A 20,153-nucleotide genomic window follows, 5' to 3' on the forward strand; every position below is an offset into this window, starting at 1 on the left:
ACTGTCAAGTAACTTAACTTCCAGCCATCAATATCATAAACCCATTTCCAAATAAAACAGGGGAAAAGTCCTTACATGGCTACACTAACACACATGCAGCAACTGTGATTGATGGCCTTATCCCCAAACAGCCATACAGATCACAAGCAGCACATCTCACCTTCAAGTAGAAGCACAAGGCATCCCTGATCCATGGTCCAGAAGGAGCGGCAACATTTCAGAGTGCTCCACGTGCTCTTTCAAGTTATTTTCTCATTCCACCTGTCAGCGAGATGCTCTCTCCAGCTACAATAGTTGGTAAAGTCATTGCAAGTAGCTATTTTACAGGTATTACTCAGCCCCTGACTCTTTCATCTAACTTTTAGTTTCCCAAAGCAAAACAGCAGCAGTTGCTCAGCTGTTCAAAGCAATATCCAGTTGTTCAGAGCATTGCTGGGTACTTTGTTTCATTCACTTTCCAGTTAAAAAAAAGAAAAACAAAAAAACCCCCAGCTATTGTTGACAGTGGCCACAGGAACAAGATATTTTCTTGGCATCTCACTGTCCTGAAGACCCTGGTGGTGTAGGCTACACCAGCTCACTTCTTGCTCATACTGATAAGCCTGCAAAGGGAAGCAATAAGCTTTGTGGGAGCAGCAAGAATGACCTTTCTCACAAGGAACATTGGCAAGTGGTGCATGAGCATAGGGGGAGAGCAGTAGGTGCAAAAAACATGTTTTTTAAAAATATGGCACTTGACTGTGAGAAACTGACCTACGCAAAGCCAGTAGCCACCACCAGATTCATTTTTTTTGCAGACTTGTGGCCTGCTAGGGGTAGCAGTGCTTATCTTCATTAGAGCAACTTCAAGAGTTGATCAACCAGCTCTACTCCAGGTTGCTTGAGGGAAGTATCTGTCAAGAGCAGCAGACTTGTAGAAAGAAATGGTCATACCCTCTTGCATATGGAGCAGCAGGGGTGTGTTCTGCTATAGCAGCTCTCAAGCAAATTCTGTATGGGGTTTTAAGCAAATACTTCATGTTGTAGTCATTCATGTCCAAATAGTGATATTTCCTGGCTGCAGCTCAACACACAAAGGCAGAGACAGATCACTTAAAGATGACAACGTATCTGCTTGTACAGCAGTTATGGATGGCTCAGCATGGCCCAAGCAGCGGCCAGTAGAACAATCCCTCCAACCCACTACCTTTTTGATGTAGCCTCAGTTGAGGCTAGAGAAGGCCTTTGGGCTTCATCCAGTGCCTACACCACTGGGATACTTACAATATTCCTAGAGCCTACCTTTGAGTTCCCAAAGCAGGTCCAGCTGCCCAGGCTGACCCTGGATCATGGGTAGATACACAAATGCCCCAGGTTTCTAGCAGACTTGCTTCAAAATCAGTAGCTCAGGGAGCAAAACCCCAGGAACAGAAGGACCAAGAGCAGGGAAGGTAAGCAACACTGTGTGAAGCTACACTGGACAGAGAGGAGGTGAATGCCCAGTCTCCTGGCAGCACTCTGTACTGTAAGAGTTGCATTTGCCACATTCCACTCAGTGCTCCTCAACAGAGAGGGCTGAGAGCAGCTTCCCCTTTCAGGTGATGCCAACTGTAGCAGGTCCCCAGGGACAAGTTTTGAGACACAGCTGAGTGCCTGAGTTCTCAGGCATCCTATTAGAAGAGCCGTGCAAGCAAACCTGGCAGCAGTGCATGGATCAGAGAGGCAGCATAGCAATGGATGATTAAACAAAATTTACTGTCCAGATTAACCTTTAATCCAACCAGCACATGTGTGTGAAAGGACAAGCCTGAAGAGTTCCTAGTGCCAACCAGCCTCTGCAGCATTGGCAGGGGTACRGAGAAACAATCTCTCAAGTAGGCTTTCCCATAATTCTGCACTGCAGTTTCTTACAACTTCACCTGACTCACTAGCTGCTGCCAGAAAATAAGTGTCTGGCTGAAGCCCTGCTATGATGCCATCAGTCAAATCCAGCCTTCCTGGCTCAGGGCAAGCACACAGACTACCCTTTGGTAATACAGACAAGACATAACTATGCAGGCTTGAGCCATGATTGAATCAGGAAACACAGCTCACCCCCCTACTTTTGCTCCATGTGCTTTTGCATTTGAAGTCAAGGCTGTGTTCAGATGTAGGGTTCATCCCCACGTTACATTCTGAGTCTCAGCCAGCCTGATTCACTTGCTGAAGTACCTCAATTAATGGGAGCAAGTCAAAAACCAAAATGGAGTACATGAATACATTACACTTTGTGATTCTCTCCATTGAATATCAGTAATCCCAGGATTTGGCTGTTAGGCAAAGCCCCAAGTTAGCTGCAATGAATCAGGGCCAAACTCCACCCAGGAGTTTCTGGGCTCCGGAGAGCTCCTTGAAAGCCCTCCATCCCAGCCCACCTGGGGCTTCAGCTTGGAGAAGAGCAGGCTCCCCAGCCTTGTCAGTCTGGCAACCAGTGCAGACAGTGTTTGGCTGCCCAGGCCTCACTTGGGATTTTCTCCATTCATGCAAGAGACCAGAGAGATGGAGCACACCAGCACTCTCCTCAGCCTAGGGCCAGCAGAGCTTCCTGGCATGGGGGATTTATGCAGGACTTCAGGAACTCCCTGAAACCAGAGAAACTGTGACCCTGCAATTGGGCTTCTCCTTTTCAAATTCTAATCCACCAAAGACTTTAAATGTACCAGGTCATATCTATACAGCTTCAACTTACCCAGCTAGTTAAAAATTAATAAAAACCTAACCTCCTTGAATCAAAGTAATGAGAAATGTCAAAAAGAGCCTTTTGCAGGCTCCRCTCTTCACTGATCCTTCTTAACCGATTGTGTACACACACATGCATGTACACTTTCCACTCTTTTTCCAACCACATTGTATGTCTAAACCAACAGAAGTGACTAGGGGAAAATAATTCAGCTGTAGAATTAAAGCAAGGGGAGGTAAATGACCACACAAACAGACCATTAGGTAAATGTCAGTTCTCATATTTAATATTTTAATAATTTTGTTTGCAACATTTACCACATAAATCATCTAAATAAATAGATGCTGTACAGTCTCTTATCCATATCAGTACAAAAATAAAACCACACTTTGTGTCAAATTATACTTGAGCCTGCCCTCCCTTTGCTATTACAACCTCCATTTACAATACACGCTCGCTCAGAAAAGGCATTATACTCTGATTGGTTTGTTTGGAATTGGTTTGCTCCCTATTCCCTCCCTCCCCTTCCCCAAATACATTCAATTAGTCTGTACAAAAGCTAGAAGCTCATTCTGTGCAAAAGGAAGCTTTCTTTGTGCAAAGACTCAGATACTCTAGCGTGCTGACAGAACAACAGCAACAACTGAAGAGACAAGAACAAAAATTGGGGACCCTTACTCCCAACTGACCCTATCCCCCAACTTCTCCCCACAACAGAAAGGAAGCATACCAAATTAGATGAGTCAGAGTGCATAAAACAGTCCAGACTAATGTATATAAAAGGGCGGAAAAAGGCTAGTGCTGAAGACTCGGCAAGAGAACTGGGTTCCTCCAGCTACGGAGCTTGCTAGGTGAGGAAAAAAATACTTTCATCTTAGCCTGTTCAAAAGGTTCTTTAGATATGCAAGATAAAAGCCTTGACTGCTTTTTTTTTTTTTTTTCTTTTCAGTTATTTCATTGCCATTCTGTTGGAGATAAGGTGAAAAAACAGCCTTTGGAAGAATTCAACAGCTACTGAAGACAGCTTCTGGTTCATCCTCCTTTCCTCACTCCATTCCCTGTGAATGGGCAGGTAACTCTCCATTCCCCAAGCAAGTTAATAAGGTGCAATTTGTCAGAGATGAAACTAAGATGTCTCCAGAGCAGGAAGAAGTGGTCATAGTTCCAGACTAGGACCACTAAAACCAAAACTGAACTTCATTTTGCCCTTTTCTCAAAGGGGGCGGCAGGGGGGAAGGAGGAGAATGCCAGCATGAACCCTGAAGGTGAATTAGGGATTCTGCAAGTCTCCTCTCCTCCCTCAGGGAGCCCTCCTTCACTTGGCATGGCTGGAGCAAATTCCCCCTTCAGCCATGGGAGGGAAGCAAAGGGCCCGGTGGCAGCTCTGGAAATGTGATAAGGAGCAGCCAGAAGCCTGAAACAGATGCATCTTTTGCTTTTCAAATGCCACTTTTAGAGAGACGATAAGGAGTGTTTAGCACTCCTAGTGCTTTGCATTTTCAAAGTGCTTCAAAACATACTTCAGACTCAAAAGCCAAAAAAGCAGTTTAACATTTTGACAGATTTGCAAAGAGCTTCTTTGTGCTGACACTACATTTTCTGGTTAAAAAATAATAAAAAAGGGCTTTCCTCCTCCTCTCAAATACCCCTCCCAGTCAAAATTCTGCTACACCAACAGCAAGATAAACTGGGACAGAGGTTCTGAAGAGTCTTATGAGCTCTCCCCTTCAACATCAAGTTGGCATTCCCAGACGTCTGCAACACACTGTGGATGACCAGCACCAAGTTTCTATTCATCTCAACTTGGTAGCAATCTATCTCCCCTTTACCAGCCATTACTAACTTCCACTGAGCTCTGCTCCTCTTTACAACTTCCAGTTACCCAGCCTGTCCCCTCCCTGCTAAACCACTGTACTTTAAGAAATTAAGGGCACAAGGGAACAAGGTCTGGAAGAGAGAAAGGGATCATCCCTCGAGGAAGTACTTGTTATAGGGAAGAATTAAAATTCAATTTTAAGTGATTGCCTCTCTCTCTGACTCTTGGTCCCACAACTGCTACCCTTCGATTGTTCTGGTGCTGCTTTTTTATAAGGGCTCACCTGTAGGATGGTTTCATAGGCATTTCCATCTTAACCAAATTCTTGGGTGGAATCCAGGTGGGTCGACACCCAGAACATTCACGCTTTCTCTGCAAGGACTGTAAGTTCAGCTTCCTGGCAGTCAAGCTCAGTTGGCAGAGGACAACATGGTCTCTTGATCATAAGCTATTGTCTCAAAACAAATTTGCCATGCCCTTGGGGACAACTGTTTTAAGGACAAGAAATGTGAAAGAGACACATTCCTTTACCTGTATTTGCCAATGTTATACATTCCTGTGCAAAAGTTAGCCTGTATAAGCTGTTTACACGTATATACCTCCCTTGCTTTCCCACTGTGAAAGACAGCTATATGAATGCCTCCTCCCCACATTGCCCACTCAAAACTCAGAGGCATCTATCCATCAATCACTCTGAAGCACTGATACACCATCACTGATGCCAGGGGTCACAGGTTTGTGAGCAGAAGAGCCTTCATTTGCATAGGGGCTAAACACGGCCCAATTCTATTCCCCACTGGTCTCCTCTCCTTATATTGACTCTTCCCAACCCCCATTGTTTAATTTTTCTCATCTTCTTGGAGACTAAGGCAAATCCACAGCCAAGAGAAGAGCACTCACAGCCTCCAAGGAACAGGCTGCCTTAATGTGATCGCTAGCAACTGAACTGGGCCTTGATGGATGGCAGTTAACATCAGCATCAAAAACATTTTGAAAAAAAGTTTCAGGTTTATCACCTCAGCATTTCTTTTTAATCATGTTTTTTTTCCCCTGAGGTCCCAGATGGGCCTTGAGTTTCACTACAAGTTACTTGCACTAATAACATGCCTTCTTTGTAACAGCTCACCCAAAGGCCTGTCCTCAACATCCTAGCAAGAGCAGCTCTCAGGCCTGGAGTGCCAACTCCTTCCCTTCCTTCCTCCAGGCAGGCAGAGCTGCCCCTACAGTCTTCCTACAAAGTTTCACTGCCTTCTTGTTCTCAGGCTGCAGAACATGTAAGTAGGGGAGGAACAGAAGAGAAGCAGATATCACTTAGTTTTAGAAAAGGAGGTTTTTACACCTTCCCTGCTTCAGAAAACACAGACTTAAAGCTTGAGAGGAGAGGAAGGGGTGGAGAGGTGGTGGTAGACTTAGCTTTAGCTCAAATACCTGGATGTGGCTAACAGCCCTCAGTGCCGTCTTCCCCACCCCAGCCTCTGTTGTGGCTACCACTGAGGGTCTTGCATGAGCCACCCTGCCTATGTTTTTGAGCTATGCAAGGCCCCTTCTCTCTATTCCAGCAAAACCAAACAGCACTAKCTGGTACAGAGCAGGAAACAGTACTGGGGCCAAGGACCCCCTGTGAGGTGAACAAACAATTTTACACATTCAGTCACAAAACACCAGAGGAACAATTCCGGACAGTTTCACAACACTACAAAAAAAAGAAAAAAAAGAAAAAAAAAAGCCATTCATTTCTCAATAGGCTTTTTTCTGTCTGAGGCTCTGACGTAAGCAAGGGTCAATTCACTAACAAATTTGGGTTTATTTTGGCAAATGGAACTGCATTTGGGTGTTCTCACAATAATATCCTGGCTGTGCTTGAAAAAACACCTTGGGCTGACTTCATGAGCAGAAGGGCCCCCAAGCAAATGCAAGACAATAAGGAGCATGCAGGAGCTATGAAGCTGCTTAATGCCACTATTTACGTGTTAAAACTTGCTGTTCCAAGGCATCACTTACAAATATCTGAGCAATAACACCTAGTTTATAACCAGCCAGGAACAGAGACTGTGCTTTCCAATTTTTAACAGAGTGTTAACAACAAAGGTTTCCTGATCTGATGAGGCCCCTTAGTTCTGTCATATCACATACAGTGAATTTACTGCAAGGTGTATGAAGTAAAAGCTTCTGTCCCCCAAAACACAGCTGGTAAATTCTCACGTGGAAGCAGTTCTGAAGAATGACTGTCAGAACAGTTCTTCAGGAAGTTTGTTTCTTGTGTACAGTTCAGTAATTTCCACTGACTGAAGTTTGTTTTCCTTGTTTACAGCCCATGGAGCCAAATGAGGCATGGGAGACTTAGCTCCATTCTATTCTTGGCTTGTGCTTCAAATAGAATTATTAAACTCTGCTTCAGCTGGATGCTATTTTGGCTCTTCCAATCAAACRGAATGCTTAACGAAGCTCCAAGCACAGCATCAGATTTTCATGATATGTTAGCCAAAGAGGTCCAGTTCAATTTTCAGTTTTTGGGTTGAACATGCAGATGGAGAGGATAGGATTGGGGAGAAGAGACAAGTAAACTCAAACAACCTCTCCTGCCCCCAAAAGCAAAAAAACCCCCATGCATCTCTACACTTGTAGAAGTGGAGTAAAGCTGATTTTAAAGTCCCTGAAGACCAGCTCCACCAAGGGAGTCTACAATATGTCACCAGCCAGTATAGAAGTAAGCCACATTTTAAAAAGACCATAAGAAAAATCTTTTCAAAAGATCTTTAAGATAAGCAAGAGTTGCTGTTCATGAATGTAAAAAAAAAAAAAGTAACTGCTTAGTTTCCTACCACAAATTCCTCTTCATAAAAACCCAACCTACGCACATGCAACTTGTTGCATCTCAACCGATAAGGGTTAACTCCTCACTGACCTGTACACAAAGCAGCATGGTACCAAGAGATTCTGTTTAACACTTCATGTCAGGAGATGATTTATTAGTCACCAAAAGAACACAAGCTAGCCTGATCCAAAAAGTGATTAAGATATGAAGCTGTGGGTGGATCCTCTTTTAAGAGCACCACAGGTTTTTGAAAACTCCACTCTAAGAGGAAGAAAAGATGTTTAAAGAGAAGTGCCAAAACAAAACATTGAGAAGTCTCAGCTGGTGAGTGGAAAGAAAAAGCACAGGATGGAAATCCAGTTACTAGGACAAGCTCTTCTTTCCTGCCACAGGATTGGTATTGCTTCCAACTTCAGCCAAAGCTAGGAACATTAGTAAATAGGAAGGGGTGGGATTTTTTTTGCTGTATTTGTACACTGAGTTGAAGACAGAACAAAAGTGATGGTAGCTGTATTAGAATAAAGAAAGCAGACCCTGTAAATGCCATAAAGATTTAGCAGAAGGAGCCGAGTTCAAGCCTTTTCAAAATTAAGCTAAAATATTATGCTTCTGCAACCATAACCACACGAAATGCTGTCGTCCTGATGAGCAGGCATGCTGAGTTTCTACTGGTCACACCAAATAAAAGGGAGATGCAGATATTCAGCACATTTTGCAGGTGTGTGGGAGGAGGTGGTGGGGCACTGTCTGACCCCACTCCCTGCAGAGGAGGGTGATCCCACTTATATGATACAACTCCAGATTCAGAAGCCTAGCTCCAGACACCCACATTCAACAAACATCCTGGGCCTATATGCTTACTTCATCAATTTGCCCTTGCTAGCTATTCTAAGCTTCTTTCCCACTCACTCTTCCTCCCACCACATTAAAAAAATAACAACCCTCCCCCAAAAAAGAAACCTCCCCACACAATGTGCTCCACTTTTCACCCTCTCAGATTTCTCCATAATAAGACTCCCACATCACTTCCTCTGTATGTACTTTGGGAGACAAAAGGTTTGTCCTGAAATTCAGGATCTACCCAGTCGTCCTGAAGCTGCTGTCACACAGTGGAAGGCAGTCCTTTATAAACAGCTTTGAGACAGAAGGGGAAATCTTGAGTCTAGAATGAGCTGCATATTCTATTTAAGGTAAAACCTGCTTTTAATAAAAGGCTCAGGGGCTGTCCAAGCACTTTGCAAAAAGCAGATGTTTGGAGGACCAGAAGCCCCAGAGCTCTCAAATTCTGCAGTCCAGGAGCCAAGCCCTTCAGAGGAAGTGCTGCAGAGCTCACATTAAGGATTTCCACAGGTGTCTTTACCTTAGGGCTCAGCAGGCTCATAGCTTCATATAGCATAAATACAGCAGATAAAAGATGCTGGAGGTGGAGCAGTGAGAGGAAACAAAGGATTTAAAGATAATTATGACAGTAGCCAATGTTGCCCTGTAGCACTCTGTCCTGCAGGTCCCACCTTAAGATCTAGCTTACCTTTCTTGCTTTCCATAGGAAGAGATCTATATTTAAAAATTTAAGTTTTTTAAATAAGATTTGATTAAAAAAAGAGGATACACATGTGCAAGAACAGATGCTAAACTACCAACTCAAAATACAACAATTCTTCAGAAACCTCTAAGTGTCACAGGCAGTCCAGCACAAGGCATTTTTAAGTGCAAGATCAGGCAAGGTCTATTGAAATGCAGACCACTTTACTTGGCAAAGATTTTTAAGCTTTCCAAGGGGAAGTTCCCATTGGTTAAGTAGTACAGGATCACAGATACTGTGAGGAGACTGGAGTCATGGAAGAATATTACTCAGATGACACAATCCAAGAATTCTCATTGGTAAGAATTAAGAATTTTCTTCCCTTCCTCAAGTCTAATACATGCCTTCCCCACATGCTGTTTACTGTGGGCCTCTCAATGTGATCCAAGAGCAGAATTTGCTGCTAATCAAGGTCCATTTCCAGCTCAGTTCTATCAAATTCCTCTGTCCTGGGCCTGTGCCAGTATCTTGGATATCTTTGCAGTGCCAGGCAATGCTTCAGTCCTCCTATGAGCCCCTCCTCCCAGGGAAGAGGAGTCAGTTTTCAACCAACTTATTACMACAGATTCAGGACAGCAGATGTTATTGATACTGAATTTAGCAAAGGGTAAGAACACCCCACTTTCCATAATGCATTTCTCACACAGCACAGACAAGGCTTGAAATCCTGTTTTGCATATACAGAAGGTATAGTCTCAACTGTGCTGCATTTCTGAGCTTTTAATGAGGGTAAATTCAATCTGCGTAGCCAATCTAGACTTCCGAGATACATTTCAGTCTCCCCCTGCATGATCAACAATCAAAGGGAGAAACCTCTGCACTCTACATGGACCTGTGCTGTAAAGACTTACTTACCACAGGCAGGCAAATATGGTTCTGAAGTCCTGACAGCAGGCTACAGGCAAAACAGCACTGGGGAGAAAGCCTTAACAGACTGGAGTTATCTACACAGGTAGGATCCATCGCCTCTCACTGCTGCAGGAAGAGAGGGAGGAGGAAGGTGGGAAGAGCAATGCACAGAGAAGTATCTTTATCCAAGGGATATCAATTGCAGAACAAGGCAGCAAGCTACAGATCCAACTCTTTTTTCCACCTCCACATGCCCTCTCCCCACAAATGCAGCTGCTGCCACTTAACAGGATGAAAGGYGAATTGTTCCGCTTGCTGCTTTCACATCTAGGAGGGAAGTCCTTGCCAGGGAAAGGGCTGTCAGTTTTTCAGATGGACAAAGCAATGATAAACACACACCCGCTACACTGCCCTTTGTTTTTGCGCATCTGAAATGGGAAAAAAAAAGAGAAAATAAAAAAATTGAAGGTCTCTGTAAACATTTTAAGAGGAGACATTTTGGATTTTTTTTTCTTAAGGGATATAATAACCCTTCCCTAGCCCCACCCTAAAAGCACTGGATTTTAGGAGCACTGAAAATGGAGATTCAAAACTGTGCACTCCGGTCTCGGAAGAAGCCCTCAGCCACTTGTGCTTCTCTGAAGGTGACGGTAATGGAGTTTGCCGTGATGTCCGTCACTGTCACTTCGCTGGGGGGCACAGTGGGGATCCAGGGGAGACTGCCATCCACATCTGCTGCAGACGGAGAGGCAGATAAGAACATGTTAGCGAGAGGAAGAGAGGGTGTGCAGGGCAGAGGAAGAAAGGGGAAAGGGGAGAGGGAAGGGATGAATGGAAAAGGAGTCTCCTTCCTGACAAATGGCAGGTGACATCAGCCTGCATTGAGTCTGCACATACAACAAGGCAAGAAAGCATGGGCAAGCCCTCCTCTCAGAGGCTAAGGGAAGGCAAAGGATCACTGCAGGATATAATGGGAAAAGGAAAGAAGGCAGAGTGAAAGGGTGTCCAGGCACACACCAGCGTTGTAACAGCCTACACAGAGGACAGCAAGACCCAGTGACACCACCCAGATTCCCTGACACATCTCCCCTGTCTCAGCCCCTGATTGCCTCTGTGTYAGCAAAATGTTCACCCAGCTGTGAGCTCACCTGCTTGTAAATGCTGCACCCTGCTCAAAAGCCCAAGTTCTTACAGACTCTCCTCAAACACCCCTATGGGAGTCAAAGGGGGTCCAAAACTGAGGGTCTTCCCTGTACTGCACCTGCAACACAGCCTGGGTATGATTCTCTCCAAAACTCACCAATACTGCTTCATGGAGAAACTGCTCTCCCTTTCTCATACCCTTCCCTCCTCTACTTGATAGTGAGAAACCCAAACAACCCTCCACTTTCTCACTATAAGAACAATTTGCAACTGAACAGTCCCCCTTCCACCCAAAACCCCACTTCCCCCCCAACCCCCAGAGAGAGTTACAAACATGTATGGAGAGAGGAAGGAAGATGTTTTCTCTCCCTACCACTTTACCTGTACTGTACCCTGCTGTCCCAACCTGGACAAGGAATAATGTGTGCCCATCAAGATGGTATTTCCTGGCTTCTATCTCAGATACTGGGGTGTCTACTCTCACCCTGGAAAGAGTCTATCCACCCCAACAGTAACTGGAATTCTGCATGGACTGCGCATCAAGTGGAGAACAAAAAYAATTTTACATTTCTCTAGCACCATTCATCCTTCAGATCCCCAAGTACTTTAGAGAGACCAGCACTTCTACGGGAGAACACGCGCGCGCGCGCACACACACACACTTGCCCTCTGCCATTATGCAACAGTGCACTGCTCTGTGCTGGTCCCATTGCTGTCTCACTGGATTTGGGCCACTGTTCAAGTACCCCTCAGAAGGGAGGACACCCCAGTGTCCTGCCTAACACAGCCCAGGTAACAACTACTCCTAGCAAGGCGTAGCATGATTCCCTTAGCTACTACAAGCAGCACAAACTCTGGTTTTCTGCTCTTCAAGAAGGCTACACCTTCAGAAGCTCAAATAATGCAGGGTAGAGTTTCCCTGGAAACTCAGTGCAACATGCACAACCCACAGCCATCCTGCACAAGACGCTGGTATCCCTCCCTAAAATGTCAAATGTGCTTGGACATCTCCCATGCCAACACTCACGCTGCCTACTCAGTGGGATCAGGCAGGTGTTACTATCCCCACATCATCTCTCTCATCCCCCTTTCACATAGTTCTAAGACAAGAGACTTTAGAGAGGACATGGGGAAGAAAGGGAAGACAGGGGCAGAAGGAAGGAAATAGGAGTTTCTAATGGCGTTCCTGTACACTCCTCAGAAAGGCACAGTAAGAGGAGTGTTGGTGTCTGAGTTTATTCACTGTCAAGCTCCTTTTGGCAGAGTAGCAGAACATGTGCTGGGATATGGACAGAGATGGAGTTCATCACTGTCACGCCTGCATGTCACATCTGCTGGGAGTCAACTGGAAAAGGGGAGTAATTTCCAGTAATTCTGGAATTATACATGCAGTAATTCCAGTAATTTCTGGATGTTTTCTAACACGTGAGGCATGTCACCGATATAAGACTATAGAGAGGCAACAGCACCAGAGAAAAATTAAGTTGCGTTATATACCCAGACAAAAAAAGGACTTGCAGACAGGAGGGCCACAACGTGAGCCAGCTGGAGCTGCTCTGAAGACCTGACCTAAACCACAATCCCAGGATGTAGCAAGCAAGGAGGAAGCACACAGAGCATCCTTCTCATGCCCCAGCACTCCACAATCAAGGAGTGTCCAGCCTTACCTTCTTTGCTGGTGTGCTGCATGGCCTCCCAGTCTTCAGGACCTTGCCTGGCTTCCAGGCCCACTGCATCATTCAGGAAGAACTCACGTCTGCAGTTTCGACTCTCCAGGCTCGTCATGCGTGGGAACTTCTTCCTTGACAGTCGCAGGTACTTCTGGTTTTTGCGTTGCTTTCTGAGAGAGAATGGCAGGACGGCTCCCCCAGTCTTCTCTGAGAACTCTGCCTGCCCTGGCTTGGACCCCGGCAGGCTGCTGTCTCCTCCTCCAAACCTCCGTGCAAGAGAGAAACAGAGCTTCTCCTTTCCCTTGTGTGCACTCCTCAAGTCCATGCCATACAGCCGCTGCCAAGACATGAACGCAACAAGGGTCAAAACGGGAAACTGATAACACAGTCAGGGCTCCCATCTGGGAGCCAGGAAACGGCTTCAGTTCTTAGTTCAGTCCCTGAGCATCTAGGTGACCTAGGATAAGATGTGCTGCTTCTACAACACTGCTCCTCTCACCTCTTCAACTTCATCTAAGCTCTTCCTAACATGTGCTTCCTGGGATCAGCTGCTTTGCACAGCAACAGTCAAAGCATGCTGGAACTTCACTTCCATCCAGCTACTACCTTTAACATGCTGAACAGTCCAAGCTCAGTTCAATTTTAAAGAGCATGCAACCCAGGTAACCTGCAACCACTCAAGCCCAAAATTTGTAAGATCCTAGTCTGCAGAGCAAGAGCTCCCCCCCCCTTTTTGTTTCCCCTTTTAAACACAAGTTAGCTGGCTGTTCAGCTAACAGGTTAAAACCACCCTGCTTACCCACTGACTTCATGTTGTTATGTTAGCCTGTCACCTCCAAGTTTATCCATGCAACAGTTCCTACTTCCCTGTGGGCAGACCAGCAGCGCAGCAGATGAGTTAGAAATACACAGGAGAAGAGCAAGAGGCTACCTGCAGTAGGAGGCGCTTTGGTTTGGGACCTCTTTTCCTGTACCCTGAAGCACGGTCTCTCTCTTCTCTGTGAAGAAGGAACAGAAATCAAACCAAGTACTACATACCACAGCACAAAGCCTAGTTAGTACTTCTACCTTCTGCAGCACAGTTCCCTCATTTCCTCCATTAAAACCCAATAATGAGCAGTGTAGGCTTGGAAAACATCCCAGAACTGCTTCTTGTGGGAGTGAAAACCTTGCAATAAGGGAATTTCTCCGACTCAAGGATGGGTTAGAGAAACTTAWCACTTCTACATCAATCCAGTCCAGCCCTGGCCCTGATTAAAATGTGTGACCCATTGCTCTTTGGCTAAATGCTGCTTGTGCTTTGTCTCATTTCCTGAACGGTGTCCATCAGGGCTGCTTTAACTCTGTCTGGTCCACCTCAGCCAAGAGCAAGGTACAGAGATCAAGCTGGGCTCATTCCTATACATCCCATCCTTGATGGGAGTAGGGACAACAGGGGCACTTTATGCATGCTACGGAATAAAGACACTATTTCCTTTGCTGTGGCCAGGAGAGAGAGAACATGCCCCCTTACTTTTCTTCATAAGCCACTACCAGGCGAGGGTCCAAGATATGATCCTCTGGCTCCCATGTGCTGTATCTGAAGAAAAACATGAGGAATATAAAGTAAACAAGGCTTTAATGAAACATTCTCTCTGCAGGCCTGCTACGGCCCTGGAAACTGTCTTTACAAGGGTCAGTGGGGCCTGCCACAACATTGCTAGAGCTCTGAGGAATCTCAGCCATTCCCTCCCCAAAAACTTCCTGCCAGAAACTACCTCCCCTTCCCAAAACAGGCAGGGCCAAGCATCAAGCAGCTCTTTGTAAGAGAACAGGGCAGGCTTTCCTCCACAGGGCCCCCTCCACACTGTTCACAAAGCCTGTGCAGAGATTCACAAACTGCTTTTAAGCAGATACCTAAACAGGTCTCATTTGCCTCATTTGCAGCACTCTTGCAAATCCAGGAAAACGTGTGAAACAATGGGACTTGATCTGATACAGCTTTCTGGAAAATAGGTCTCTCAATTTAGAGTGCTCAAAGAGTAAGTATGTTTCCTCACCTGCATTATTAATTACTTCTAATCACTGGAGCTGAAAGTATTCATTTAAGAAGAGTTTAATTTTTCTCCACCGATGCCTTTCAACTAAACATGTTTAGACCTGGGCCCTGAGGCAAGTTAATGGCAACTTCCCAGCTACTCCTCCTCTTGCTCAACTCCCCCTGCAGGTTATTTCTGTCTAGTAGAGGTCATCAGTATTTCTGTACAGGAGCTGGAAGGACCCATTTGCGTTGTGGTTAGGGCTGAAGAAACTACTCAAAGTCAGCTTGATACTCTGAAAGAAACCTGTGAACAACGTCACTGACCCATGTTCCTCCTTGACTGCCTGACAGCTAAGACAGGAGCCAGATGCTCAGGAAAGGCTTGAACTCATCTGGTAGGTGACATTAAGAACTGTTCCCAAGAAATGCCGCTGCACTTAACCTGAGGGAGGAGCAGCCCAAAACTCCCATTGTGGACAGTTTATTTCTAAGGGGTCATGTTCAACCAGAAAAGATGGGTGGCACATCTCTATCAGAGAAACTCAAAGGCAAGAGAGCAAGTCTGAAACCCCAAATGCCCCAGCGCATTCCATTTCCTGACCTCTGAGGTCTGGGGCCCAGGAGGCAGAGCTCCTCCCACCCCCATGGAGGAGGGCCAGAGAGGGGTCCTATGCAGGTGGGCAGTGGTGCTATTGTATCGGTGCCTCCGAACAGGGGAAAAGCAGTTTAGGAGGTTTACATTTTGGGGTGATGAGGTGCAGACTGCATGTGAGGGCATATGGATGCATGCATATACATTTGTAGGGGAGGTGGTTTGGGAATACTTTCGTCCTTCCATCTGCCCATCGGACAGGAGGTAGGTATTGAAATACAGGGGAGATCCTGGAGAATGGTTCTAGAAACTATGGTACAATTCTTTCACAAAAGGGAGAAAGGAGAAAAAAAAAGAAACACAAAATTCAACTATTCCAAGGTGCACTGTACATCAGAGGGTTAAGAATAGACATGTCTTCATAACCAACTGATCCCTCCCTCATTGCCCAAGTCTCCTGCAGCAATCTGACTGTGAGCTGTCAAAGGCAAGATGCTATTTGAACAGAGGAAGGTTTCCTCCCAGCTGCAGGGATTTTGGCACTCGTTCTACAAATTAAAAAAAAAAAAAAAATACTTGGGAAGGGGAGGGAGAAAACATCAGATTGCTATCCATGGGCAGGAGAAGAAAGGGAATTTGCTATTAAAAATACCGAAAAACAACAATAAAAAACAACCTGGTGGGTGTTGCCTTTTTCTCTGCAGCTCAGTCCCTGGCTTCACTGCAGTGGCAAAACACCGCATACAAAAAAAAAAACATGGTTCGGTTTGCCACACACACACACGCACACACACACAGAGATATATATACAGCACATAGCCCAGGCTGCAGCAGCGCTGCAGAGAGCAGGCACTCTGGAAAACATAGATCATATGATCTTTCTTCCCCCTCCTCCTACTCCTCCTCTTCCCCCTCCCCTCTTAACTCTAATACAAGTTGTAAACAAGCTTGTAGCTAGAATCAGATTGCAACTCCTCCATTCCCTGACTGTAGCAGTACAACCCAGAAATCTGAGAAATGGGGCATTAACAAGGATTTTTTAGATGTGGAAAATATCAAATACATGAGAAAGAAGCAAATTTCTGTCCTATCCTTAGTCCCCTCCATGAAACCCCCAACTGGAAAAATGGGATAACGGGTACAGAGGTTACAAAGAGTAATGTGACAAGGTTGGGGAGGGGGAATAAAGAGAAATACAACATGGGAAGAGGAAAAGGAATACACTGGAAGACAAGGATGCAAACAGCTTGTGGTGCTACATGCCACTGCAGGCACATGTATGTTTAGAAAAAAGGAACAGAGACCACTAGCAAGATGTAAGCAACTTGCATGCTCAAAGCATCTTGATTTTAAGCAACTCAAACTACTGAATTAACAGTTAAAAAGAAAAAAAAAAATCAGTGTTCTTCATATCTAGTATTTGGATATTTGGAGGGTGGGGGGAAGAGGGGAGGTGCTTGGACATGTCACAGCATCAAAAGAAGGGAACCCCAACATCCCTCTTGCTCCCTGGGCAGAAGGCTGTGGGTTTTCATTCCCTAAACAGAGTTTCTGGTTCCCCCAGAGTTCCAAGGTGTAGGGCAAGGAAAGGCAGCAACAAGAACAAGGACTGCTCTATCAGAAGAAACATTACACCATGCCTCAGTCCACCTTCTTGGCAAGTGACTGTACAAGAGAAAGATCTCAACACCTTTGTGGAAAAAAGAATGGGATAAACATCAATATTCTGGCCAAACAGGGGATGGTGCCTCTCAGACTATACTTCCCAACCTCTAACAGTGATTAAATCAGGCTTAGCTACTTAGAAGGCTGACATGGACCAAAAACTGACCAACACCGTATGGCAGTTGATACTCAACAAGTGCACAAGATTAAATTGTGACAGTAGAATTTATAGTCAGGAACAAAGTCACCCTCTCCCACCATCAGCAGAGAAGGGAAGCTGCTCATATTCGTGCATGCCCCACAAGCATGAGGGTTAGGCATGCGGGAACACATTCCAACTGCCTGAACACCGGGTACAATCTCTCAGGACCACGTCCTTGCAGGCCTTCCTTTGCAACTGCAAGGATGAACTAATAAAACCAGACCCCATTGCTTAGCATCATCCAGTGCAACTACACATGAAATTTAGCCATACCCAAGCATGTTGTGCATGTACAGACACACACAGTTACAAACAGAAAAGCAAAGACAGGTCCCCACATGGATTGACCAGGAGGCTGTTCTACTAGACTGCAAGTTAACACAGTAATATTCTACAGTTATCTAATGCTTTTAAACTCAAAGCATTGTACAAATAGCTTAGGCACAGAACAACCACTTTTCTTCAGAAGCAGCTGCATTATAATAAGGAAGAGAAGTAGCAGTAAACAAGGCACAGCAATGCTACAAACTTTTTTTTTGGGCAACATGGCAACCAAAGCAAAAGCAGAAAAGGCACTCAAAACAACAGAAAGTTTCAGACAAGGAAATGAAGGTGCAGTGGTAGTTTTCAAGAGACTAAGATCCCCTGGGTTTGGTTACAACTAGTAAATCTGAAACATTGCTCCTTTTCCTTTTGTGAATTGCCAAGGGGATACAGCAGGACAACATGACAAGACCACCACCTTGTTATTTATTACAAAAGACTGCATATAGCCCTAAAAATAAATTTAGTTTTTTTTAGTGCCAATTCAGAAAATCACCAAGGACCATTCTATGTTCAGAAAAAACAGGGATTTCTGTAAAATTCATACTGAACTTACATGGATTCATATCTAGAAAGTGTCTCAATGGAATATTTCAGCAGTGGCAAAAGCCAGGCAGAACAGATTGGCAGAGGTTCTGTATCCCTCAGCTGCCAGTTCGGAAATAGGTACAGATTTTGGGGTTGTGGCTCTGTGTTTTTGCTTACAGTTGTTGAAATGAGGCACAAGATGTAACCCATTAAGAATGAGATGCTAAGCTGCAGAGATACAGTTAAAGCTATTACCAATTATTAAAGAAAAGATAAGTAAATCACAACTTACTTTGGGGGCCATCCTTTCCACTTCACCAGGTATTCTACTTTACCCTAAGGGTAGAAAAAGGAAGAAGAAAACAGGTGAACTCTGCAACCAAATATGGGCTAAAGCAAAAGATGCAGCCAATCAACAGGACTAAACTCTGCAACTTGAAAAGCTCATTTCCCATCACTGTATTTTCAAAACAAAGCTACTTCCTCATTCAACTATACTGTTTATAGGTTTTTCCCCAGAAAATGGGCACAAAGTTCAAGCACTCTTAAATAACCCTATCATCAGCTTGRGATCATAGCTTTGCAGGAGCTAGCAGGCAGAACCCCAGAAGCCCACTGGAGAGCCACTGCAACCATTCCTGCATTTACAGGCAATCCTACAAGAAGTCAGCATGCATAAATGCGAGAGGGAGATGTATGCCAGGAACAAGTGTCAGAGGAATCTGTTTAAGCTGAGAGAAGAAATACAAGATTTCAGAACCTATGAAGCATCTCTTTGGCATGTTCCCTTCCAGTTGCTACATGCTCTACTCAAACACGGTTCCATCCATCACAGTCACTCAACCTTTCGACCCAAATAAACAGCAATTCACAACTAAACTTCACAGTTATCCATTTATTTGTTCACTCTAAGTACAAGATTAAAAAAAAAAAAGTAGTAATTGGAAACCATGTTCAGGGGCCCAAGAGGAATGTGCACAACTAGTAAAATTTTTAATATTATACAGAGAGACTTGTAAAACACTTCCCAAAGCACAGAGAAGGCCTGCCTGCAAGCAGGACCACCTCTAGAAGGCCTGCTATTGCAGATGTGAAAATCTTTATATGACAGCACTGAAACCAAAGCACTCAAGTACACAAGCCGGGCAACCAGTTTCATTTTCCTGAAGGGGTGTTCAGCTCCTAAATGTTTGAAAACACTACCCTATAAGGAACTTTCTGCCAGAGGATCTCTATGCACTGTATGCTTATGGGTTAATCCTCATAACACCCTGTGGAGATGGATACCACTTGTACAGCTGGGGAAACTGAGTCACTAAGCTCACAGCCAAATCTTTCAAAATCATCTCTTGATGCGGGGTATGCAGTTTGTCATCACCAGCACTGATTTTTTGACAAACTGAAAACCCCAACAATGAAAGACCCCAGGCTGTCCAAGCACCCCATCCACAGAGCCCCTCTGAAGCACCCACTCACCTCAAAAGCAACCACAGGCAACACGAGAGTCCCACAGCCGCTGGCCCCAGGCACTGCACCTCAGGGCCCCTCCCGTTCTCTCCCTGCCCTCCAAGCCCCAGGCCGCGCTTCTCCTCAGGCCCCGAGCAGGTGTCACGCCTGCTCCGCGCCTCCTCCCCCCTGCCCGCAGCACCGGGGCTGCTCGGGACAGCGCCTGGTCAACGCCGGGGCGGGGGGGAGGGGACACGCAGGCCCCCTCAGCCTCACAAAAAAAAAAAAAAAAAGCCCCGTTACTTCGGGAGGAGGAAAAACACAGGACTGTCATGCGCGCGCCCACCACGCCCCCCTGCCCGCAGCACCAGCCGTGCACCGGCAGGCACCGACCGACAGGCTGCTGTGCGTGCGTGTGTGTCACGGAGGGCATGTCCCCCGTCCCCCCYCCCCGCCTCCCCCACGACGGCGCCCGCCCGCCCGGCGGAGGGCGGTAGCTGGCCCCGCCGGGGCGCCCCGCCGCAGCCCACCTTCCGCACGCGCTTCTTCCGGATGCTCTCCACCGCGAACACCTGCTCCCCGATGGCCGACAGCTCCATGCAGCGGGCAGCCCACGGGGCACCGCGACGAGGAAGTGCTACCGCCGGCGGCGGCCCCCGCGCCCGCTACAAGGGACCCGGCTTTCGCAACGCGGCGGGAGGGAGGGAGGGAGCGAGCCCCAACGAGAGGGCGGCGAGGGGCTGCAGCTGCGGCGGTCGCCCACTGACGGCCGTTGCCCGTTGGCGGCCGTTGCCCGCTCGCGC

General features: G+C 46.0%; 1 protein-coding gene across 4 annotated transcripts; it reads right to left on the minus strand.

Moving 5' to 3' along the window:
• Positions 1 to 2,962: 2,962 nt before the first annotated feature.
• On the minus strand, positions 2,963 to 20,147 carry CBX7 (chromobox 7). 4 transcript variants are annotated; one of them, XM_026065050.1, is made up of 7 exons: positions 19,881 to 20,147; positions 18,197 to 18,240; positions 14,087 to 14,152; positions 13,505 to 13,571; positions 12,571 to 12,910; positions 10,307 to 10,495; positions 2,963 to 10,188 (listed from the first exon to the last, which is right to left on the minus strand). In XM_026065050.1, exons 1-6 carry the CDS (start codon positions 19,947 to 19,949, stop codon positions 10,347 to 10,349), a joined length of 735 nt encoding a protein of 244 aa, XP_025920835.1. In that variant the 5' UTR covers positions 19,950 to 20,147; the 3' UTR covers positions 2,963 to 10,188; positions 10,307 to 10,346. The 4 variants fall into 4 exon arrangements, with proteins under 4 accessions (XP_025920835.1, XP_025920836.1, XP_025920834.1 ...); XM_026065051.1 differs by having other exon boundaries at positions 2,963 to 10,492; XM_026065049.1 differs by having other exon boundaries at positions 2,963 to 10,495.
• Between the last annotated feature and the right edge of the window lie 6 nt (positions 20,148 to 20,153).

This window comes from Apteryx rowi, unplaced genomic scaffold, assembly GCF_003343035.1.
Source record: "Apteryx rowi isolate R43461 unplaced genomic scaffold, aptRow1 scaffold_223, whole genome shotgun sequence".
NCBI classification, from domain to species: domain Eukaryota; kingdom Metazoa; phylum Chordata; class Aves; order Apterygiformes; family Apterygidae; genus Apteryx; species Apteryx rowi.